At 47.5% G+C, this 9,783-nt stretch overlaps 1 protein-coding gene across 1 annotated transcript in view; it reads left to right on the top strand.

Annotated features, from left to right (window-relative positions):
• The window catches only part of T265_02272 (hypothetical protein), a gene marked incomplete at both ends in the record, with an annotated part of 22,269 nt that extends 16,832 nt beyond the window's left edge, over nt 1-5,437 (top strand). The window contains one exon of the mRNA XM_009166476.1: nt 5,078-5,437. Coding sequence (XP_009164740.1) covers nt 5,078-5,143 — 66 coding nt within the window. The remainder of the gene's footprint in view (nt 1-5,077) is intronic.
• Nucleotides 5,438-9,783: the final 4,346 nt, after the last annotated feature.

Below are 9,783 nucleotides of genomic sequence, written 5' to 3'. Positions count from 1 at the left end.
ACCTCGGAATGATTGTGTTAAGCTAGCTCTAAGTCCCTCCCCCATCCACCTTTATTCTTTCCTTTACGATAAGGCTTTCAAATAAGTCGTGGTTGTACGGAAGTGAAGCATCGGTGTTGAATACTGATGTCATGCTGTCGATGATGATGATGATGATGATGATGATGATGATATTGTGATAGCTACTTGGAAAGCCGGTTGTTCAACTGGAAAGCGGATTTTCGACTCATCCCGTCGTAGCATTCAGTCGCCGTACAGCATGTAGGTCCTGTACATCGCGGAATACTTAGCCAGCACACTACCGATGAAAGCGTCGTTCAAAAGCACAGTTCGCCAAAATCTTGTACCATCGCTTTGGAGATGCCTTTTGACGGAAATTTCACCAAAATGTGACTACGCGTTTGATAGTGCGTTTCGCAGCTCCACACTGGACAGTATGTTCATGTACTGCTTCTTGTTATATTCTCAACAGTTTAACATTATGCAGTGAACGGGTAATTCCAACTTGGATCGTTAGAAAACTAAAACGTCTTGTTTCGCTTCGCTGTGTAGCTTCATTTGGAAACAATTGCCTGAAAATGATTGGGCGAATCCACAAACCCATGGGTCAAACTAGCTGGTGAATACTGGTGTTGTTCTACACCGGACTGCATCTTCATACAACATCACTGTCCGCCACACAGACAACGGTGTTCCGCTTCATCCAATGTGGAGACGGGTCAACAGTTCACTCATCTGAAATAGCAAAAACTGTGTCAGCCCGGTAACAGTTGCTCTAAAGCTGTTCCGTGGCATTATTAACGCAGGGTAATTGTGTATCGGGAAAGACAAATTAATGGTAATCAACCTATACATTGCCCTGACGATGGATGCATTGATCGTATCTTCACTTTGAGACAGGTGTCTGAACTCCACCATTCTTTCAAACATCCAGCGAAAGTCGCTTTTCCTGATCTGGAAGCTGATTTTGATTTATCTGATCCTCAGGAACTTTTCCGGTCAGAGGTGTCCCTTTGAGGCATATAGTTTCGATTAAGAATGACCCTGAAAGGCCTTTTTGGTTTGCTGACCGCCCATGATCGAGCATTCTATCACTGATTGTCATATGGTGATTCTGTGTGTAGTAACGGCACTTCTCTATTGTATAAGTGCCGCCTAACGGACGGAAACACGGAGGACAATGCTAGTTTCTCCAAGCGTAGAAAGTTATGGCTAGAAAAGTTGTATTCACAAAAGGCATACCCAAATCTTGAGCCTCTAAACCGTTTCAGGCCGTTTAGAGGGCAGAAAATATGACTTCGCGCTAATCACACAGTTAATATAACAAAGTAGCTGATTGTCAGGTGATCAGCGATTTATTCCTTCACATGACAATTCTTACAAAGCCGATGAAAATCCCGGTAGTTTCGCCCTTTTGGGGGCTCAGTTTTATTTCGTGCTTAGAGACCAGCCTGCTTGTGCACGAATAAAAACCATTATCCACAGCGCTCCCCTTGAGCCTCACATCGGTCCAAACTAAACCTTCTACTGTAATACAAAATTTCGGTTTGATAAGACTCCGCCGGATACAATCCGTCCTGAAGGTAGTTTGACCAAAACTCAGTTTTCACCTCACTGGCATACTGTCGCGTATGGTTAGCGGTGAAATAGTCCACTAACGGGGTCAGAGTTGGTGTTGTAGTGTTAGAGTGCGCACACAAGGCACAGAAGGCATGCTGTCCATTTAACTGGGGTCTTCTAAAACCGTTTCAGTTCCGTCCAAACCATTTATACGTTTCGTACGAAACATGGCTGCCGTCATTAGTACGGCGGCTAAGATATACAAGTGATGTCTTCATCTCGCTTAACCCAGCAATATGTTTATGGAAGGAGTTTTGGTTTATTCATTTTTAAGGGATAAAGCACCACGAGCGTGTACAACTCATAAAGATGTGCTGTAGTATGACAGCACCCAGGCTTGTCGGTCATTTTTCCAAACAAGTTCCGAGCAGTTTATTTCAAACTGACCAACGAAAGGGGAACTGAAACTGATGACACACAAAAGACAACAGAAATGTTCTTGCGAGCACTTAATTGGGCCACCTAACGATTGCGTATAGGACAACGACACAACACTGAGTCGCCAGTGGGCAATGCGGATGAAATTGGGGTCATCCCACTCAACCGCACCTCGTAGACGACTGCACCCACGCGCTGTTAAAATGTTTTGCCCAGCAGATTACCGGTCGATTTCTACTACTGATCGGTCTGTCAGTGACAATATCTGAAAATTTGGATGAAGTTGTCAGGATCAACCAACTAGGGGACTCTGTGTGAGAGGCGTCGACAGTGAACACTGATGTTGCGCTGTTGACGGTAATGATGTTGACAGTCCTGAGACCGCAAAACAGATTTATGGAAGGTGACTGAAGCCGGAAAACTGGGAAAGATTGGCGTTCAAGGTGATAAACACGAAATTGGCTCTTCAACTTAGTTCAGCGGCGTATTCGAGCTCAGTTTCCTCTGCTCGCGAGGCCTAAAAACAGGACTGTCACGCGTGATAACGCTACAATCTACTTCATACCTTATCACACTGGCCTATTGGCACCACGTTGATGACTCGCAGAACTTGGATATTTTTCACAAAAGTTTCATCGCCAATAGAGGTGCTTGGTAGTGGATTGGAGTGCATGGACGATAGGCTATCAGCATTCAGCGAAGCTCCAGTGGGTCTAACTTTTTTGTGCATTCGGTGTACAAGTTGAATAATGGTGACGTTACCTCGTCTGGCAAGGTGCTCTCAATGAAGCAGTCTCATAGGGTACACAACTTGACAGCGCCTCAAATTCGCGAATGTATTTGCAGCCAACTTTATGCGCGTACCAGTGGTTGACGGTCCGTATGAATTTTTTTACGAATATTGTGTGAGTGAACCATTCGTAAATGAATTGTGCAGTGTACCCTAAACTGAACGCACCTAATCCACAGTTAGCCGACCGACCTCACAACCCCATTCGGTTCACAGCTGCCAGAAACCAGCCTGCTGTCGATGATGATGATGAAACCAGTCTTCAAGGAAGCACTATTACTTAATCGCCCCCAGTCAGAGTTGCATTAGTATGGAATAGCTCAGCAGTTGAGGCAAAAGACTACTGAACGGACAGTCCGCGGTTCGAGTGTAACCCTGGCTTTTCGATTATTACTGCTGAATTGTGCAGCTGGGTAGTATCTCAACCCTATTGCTTCTTTCGGGTTGCCTGGCGGCTGTCCACCGAAAGGATGCCACCGTCGAACGATCATTGTTTTATTATTTGTTTGTTTTGGTTACTTATTCGTTTATTTTACGCATTTAATCCATTTATTTGTTTGGAGTTGTATGCTCATAGTCGACTAGCTATCTGCTTCATAGCTCTTAAAGTTGCTTGAGTAGTACATCCGGCGTTACCATTGTTGGGATATAGGTAGCTCATGTTGTAGGCAGAACCGCTGACCTGTTAACTGGACTGCGCAGTTTGGAAAACCTCATCATCAAGTGATAGTCATGATGGCTTGCAACCAGAATGTCGAGCTCAGTGAACAGAACTCCGGACACTGTTCGATTATGTTCAATCCACTTAAAGTTTTGGGTAGTGCACAAAGTTCTGATCTTTAAATTTGCTTAACCACAAATTAGAAAGAGATGAAGAGTACGTTTGTTGGTGGGCGTGTACGTCACCTAAGGATGCTCCTGCCACAATTATCTGTGGTTGTACGCCACTTGTTGCCACGAATAAACTGAACCTTACCGTGATGTGACGGTTTGTGCCTCCGTGTCCCACTGAGCTATTCTGAGGGATGCCCGTTCGACATTCGCACGATCAATCATACCAGGTTGGTTGGTCTGACTAATGGAGTCTCCTGATCTTCCAGGTTGGGGGTCGAAACATGTGTGGCGAGTTGTTCCTTAAAAGTGGTAATCCACTGGCATTTACTGCCAAACACTCCTGCATTTTAAAGACCCTAATAGTTTTGCTGTCTGGGTCTGGGCGACCTTGCGGTGTCCGATCCCACGTAAAACCGTGGCGATTGAGATTAGCAATACTGTCATGCCCAATCGGCAGTCGCGTGGCGTCATCAGCCGGGTCGCCTTTATGCATACAGCTGGGTAGTTAAGCGGAAACAGGCCACTGATTTCACATATTTTTCTTCCCCCACCCCATCAATAACTCTCCCTGAAGGCCCCATTCGTTCAGACTGACGACCCCGTTCATCTCGCATCGGTTTTTGGATCCAACAAGTGCGCTTGAATTGGCGCCGACAGCCTCAGGGATCTCCAAACCAGTCTTCAAGCCTGGGCGCCCGGTCTACCTGGCTGCTTCTGATATTTGCACTCTGAAGCAAGCAGAACAACAGGCAGCTCTTGCTTTCATACCGGACTCGCTTGACGCAAATGTGCTATGTATCAGAAACGAGAAATCAGGCACAGTGATTGAACAACTCATCAACCTCAATTCGCTTCCATCTGCGCACCGCTGGCTATCTAAAAGCCACTGTGGAAGGATGCGCAAGGGTTGGCATTGTCCTAAGTCATCTGGCAAAAGAATCGTTGCTTGACTGAATGTCGGTTGACGGTCGCCTCTGTGAGGTTTTTCTGGGAACGTCCTTGAGGAAAGCTGACCATTGTCTGTCTGTCGTGTCCGTTTACGCACCAAAGGATTGTAGTCCTGACAGTATCTAAGACAAGTCTTACGAGCCCGCTACGACGGGCTTGAAGTTCAGATATGCTTTCGATGGTGATGATACCACTTATGCCGAATAGCCGTCTATCGAGATCCATGGTAGAAACAAGGAGGCATATCACACAACCTAGGGCTGTAGGGGTGCTGTGCTCCATCTAAGTACCTCTTCTCCGAAGACAACGAGGATGAACGGATTCAAAGGTTTCCCGAGTAGTCTTCGTATCTTCTTTCCAATCTACACCTTGTGCATATTTCACCACAGATACTCCCAACTTGGTTAATGCCTGCAGCCTTCACAAATTACATAAGTTCATAAGCTAAATAAACTTCAGGAATTTTTGTCCACTTCGTTAACCTAACGATCTCTGTCATTTTTGCAGTGGTGGACGTGCTTCTCTAAGCGCCGATTTCTGGACCAAACCCTCACCCCCCCTGGCGTCTTGTGATGGCCAACGTACCCTACGGAAGAGACAAACATCCAACAGCTCTATCGCATGCTTTTTTTAACGTTTCGTTTTCAGACTTCTTCTGAACACTATTCTTATGACTTCACTGCAACAATTGTCGTCTTTTGACCGCTTTTGTCGGCTTGCTCAAAATAAAATGCCATACCCAGCCCGTACCCGATTGACCGCTCGTTGTCATCACTACTATCGTTCTATCCGTTTCTTATTCCCGTTGATACAACTCCAAGCAGTACCGTTTATTTCGGGAGGTGTAGAAATATCCGCTGATATAATTCTCTTTTTAGTTTTTTTTTAATGTTCGTAATGGTAAAATTGGAACGATAGCTTGAAAATAATCGTTGCAGTTATGCAGTAGCCGACCCTGAATTTTCGTCTTAGCATACCCAACTGATGTGTTGCATTAAAGGTCTCAAGCAGACTCCTCTACAAGACAGCCATGGTGACGCAACTAAACTGAATATTGTCCTTAAGCGTGAAGTGCTGATGCCAATGGCTATCGCTTCATGAACAGGTCGGACGATTCTCAGTTTGGATGGCAGCCCCAGTCACCGCGGAGTAGCGCGCACACGGAGGATAGTTTTCCATGAACAGCCGAATAATGAACTTTCATTGGGCCCTTGGGGCAGTCATTATGTTTGCCCCCCCCCCTCGGCGGAGACAGATTATTTCGCGCAAACCTGAGGAATGCCAACTCCAAGATGTTTTAGTATAGTGAATGATAGGTACCAGCAGGATTTAGGGCTGCTTGGACTCAAGGATTTTCTAAGGGTGTGCGAGATATCTGCTAGTCAATGACGCCCACAGAGTGGAGCGAGGAGCATTGTTGAAAACTCCGGAAGTGCAGTCGACGGTGGCAGTTAGTGTCCTGTTGAGTTAATATCTGTGTACATATGGCGAGTAGTTAGAAGAAGCGCCTTCAATAAGTACCCAGTGGGAACTCTCCACATTCGAAGAATTCGTAGCCCTACGGGGTACAATTACTGCACGAAGTAGCACCGCGCTCAGAAACCGGCAACATACGCAACCAACAGGCTCCACTTCCTCTCCACTGGCTCGTATGACTCACCTGCGGTGTGCGGTATGACGCAAGCAACTGAATGATATCCTGTGACCTAGTGTTCAAACTCCATTAACCTAATCAGAGATTTTGCTCTCATGGTGTGCCTCTGTGTGCGGTGGAAGATCGCGTCTGACCGGTACCGTTTGCGGCAGCCTCGGAGTTAGTAGCGGACACTCTTGCTTCAATGCCACACACGCACAACATTGCTGAAAAAGTAGTATTGTTACAGGAAACGGATGCGTCTGCCAGATATTCTAATGTGTACACATCCAAGCAGAATTATAGGAGTTTGAGGAAAATCAGGAATTCTGAATTCAGCTGGCAATCATGTATATGGTGTTTACGCGAACCACATAGTAGACGTATACTGCGGACAGCACCCAAAGCTTTCAAACTTGTTTCATATCCTAGAGTGGCACCCATACACCGAAAGGCAACCTACATAACATCCAACGGGATATGCTTCAGATGTAACCCGTTTTGAATGCCCCAGCCATACGACTCAGGAGCTATACACAGCTTTCCTACCTACAAAAATTGACGGAAGATTTCAAAGATGGGGAAGATTCCCAAACAGATATTTTTCGTTTCTCAGACTAACTGACGAACGCATCAAAGCTGATTTCATTGTGGTGTGTGCATCAACTGCTAAGATTCCCAACAGATATTTTTCGTTTCTCAGACTAACTGACGAACGCATCAAAGCTGATTTCATTGTGGTGTGTGCATCAACTGCTACGGGGTGCAGCATATGTAAAGACCGAAAAGTCGTCCCATATTACTGTTTGCGTAGCAGTCACCTTCGACATACGAATCACAAGACCTGAAAGTTAGATACCAGCTCACCCTCAGCGACAGAGCTTGAAGTGAATCGACCCGACGGACTAACGTGGTAGTGACATGGCCTGCGAAAGTTAGAAGGTAGACCTTTCAGCTCGCATCGGTGGCTTTGTGGTAGTTTGGAATGCGTTTGAAGTAACTCAGTTAATTCTGCATGTTAGAAAACCGACTATTTCATACATCAGTACAACGTCCGACCACCTACTTTCCTCGATACGATGACGCCAAATTAGATCCTAACACGCAGCTCATTCAGAATATCGCGGTTATCCTTTCGTACCACCAAGATCGTGGATAGGCGTACTTATAGCCCTGATTAAGATTCGATTGAAATAGTATAGCACGCTGACGGTGTAGGTGCCGCTTGCCTTCAGTCATCCGATGGCAGACGCGACCTGCAGCTTTGTAAACGCCGCATCCATTTCTTCGGACATGAGTGACCCGCGGGGCACTTCACCATAGTGAAATTCGCCATCCATTCTGAGAATTCAAGATAGAGGCACTGAGGGCACGTGCGCGTAGCCACAGCGGGTAACCATAGGAGGGTTTCAGCGCGAACTTGTTGGTTCGAAGTTCGGAATCCACCACGGTATTTCAACCGGTCCTGCCTGGGCTTGGACAAACCGGCAGTACCTCAAACTCCGAGCTTTCTTCGGATTGAACAGCACCAAGGTGTTATAGCTGAATGATTATCGACAGAGTTGTGGGCGTTCGCATGCTGCAGTTGCAAAGACAAGAAGCAAGCCACCAAAGCCCACTTTGCTGTTTCCCAATGAAATCATCACTGCACTCCAACTACCCAATAGCTATATTAACAAGCTACTCGACTTCCGAAACAGACTATCCTCACTCGTTTGATCTGCTATGGAGGAGAATGGTGGTAGCTCACGTAACAAAGATGGTTGCTGGTTTGTTCAATGAGCTGGGTAATTTGATTGCAAACGTTTAGTCACCAATCGAGGTGACGTCATCAGTGTGTTGTTAGGGAGTGTAGCGATCGGTCGGTGGTTGTGCGTTGAATGGTGCTGCGTGTGTGCTAATATACGTACTGTGAGCCAGGTCTGACCCTCTACCACGATTGACTGTTTGGTTGGGCGGTTCCACTGGTTGTTCTGCTATCCTGTATCCTGACCGGTCGATAGCCAAATGACCTTTGAGCCTGGCCTCCGTTGCCCTCGTACTCCGATCGATGCTGGACCCCATTTATGCGCCACTACATACGGACAGATTCATCCAATGAAATACTAAAGGAGAGCCAAATATCGGATTCACAGACCAACAAGTAATGAAGTCCTCGGTGTCGAATAGACAAAGTTCGGAAGCCGGAACCAAGGGGGGTCAAAGATCACTCCAACATCGATCAGAGTACGACGGCAGGGAAGACCAGGCCCAAAGGTCACGTGGTCATACATCGATCAGGTCATAGGATAACCAATGGAACCGCCCAACCGAACAATCAGCCGTGGTCGAAGACCAGCTCCGGCTAGCAGTACGTATACTAGCATACTCAACACACAAACAACGACTCATATCTACGCTCCCTAACAGCGCACTTGTGCTGTCACCTCGTTTGCGATCGAATTGCCAAGCCCATTTGATTTCGTTTATTAACATAGGCACGCCGCAATACGTCTCCCAGATCGACAAGAGAGTGCCGGTCCGAAGACCATCGACTCTTAAGCGCAAGCCACCGCCAGTGGGTCAATGCTCCAGAAGACAATGGCACTGAACCCAGGGGCATAAGTGCGGTTACCCCACCTCCGGAAGCAGGACAACGCGGCCTAGGGGTCTGACAGGCATGACACCAGCCGACTACACCGAAGCCTGGGACATCACCGCGCGGACCACGGGACGTCCCACCAGAGCGCGCAGAGCAGCACGCGCTACCTGTTATCGTGCCCGCAACCCAGCACAGCGGACCAGGAGCTACATCTAGCGGATTATCGTGCCCGCACAGCGGACCAGGAGCTACATCTAGCGGGACTTGCTACCAAACCAGTCACCACCCCGGGGAGTACGACCACGAATACCCCAAGTCTAACCGACCAAACGTTTCCTATGGGCCACTGGGAACGCCCGTGCACAGCCCACAGTAGCCCAGGGTAGACGAGCCAGGCAATGACTTGGCAAGCGTGGAAGCCACTATCGTCAAACTCAGTCACGCTTGTTATTGGCTTCTCGCTGGATAGGGACGGACGTCTTTGGAAGCACTGCCAGACATTGCTCCTAATGACGCTTGCGCACCCAAGCTATAGCTTTCAATGTTGTTTCCTTCCAAACACCCACAAAAGTCGCGTACTTACGAACCAACTAATTGGCTTCCGCATCCAATGCATAGCCACCTACCCTACCACACACCGTAGACAAGCGAACGATGATATCCCCGACCGGTGCCTCCCGGACATTCGGTAATAGCCCAGCCAACAGACGTTATCGTGAGTGACCCCTGATGTCTTTCATGATTAACTAAACCAACACACCGATAGCGAAAGAGTTACATAAGTTATAATTCAATGCATAGGAACAATATGTACAGAGAAAAATACTAATAAGAACCGGAGCGGGAGCGAGACCCAGAGCCGCGACGACGTGGGCTTTGAGAAGCGCGTGCATCACGCCGGTCGTGCCTTCTGCTGCCTTTACCGTCTTCTACACCGTTATGACTAGGAGACCGGGAACGGGTTGGGGATCGCGATCGGGAGGCTGAGCGTCGTGCATC

The sequence above is a fragment of the Opisthorchis viverrini genome (assembly GCF_000715545.1).
Source record: "Opisthorchis viverrini unplaced genomic scaffold opera_v5_26, whole genome shotgun sequence".
Taxonomy (NCBI): domain Eukaryota; kingdom Metazoa; phylum Platyhelminthes; class Trematoda; order Opisthorchiida; family Opisthorchiidae; genus Opisthorchis; species Opisthorchis viverrini.
This window is presented reverse-complemented; position numbering and strand designations above follow the sequence as displayed.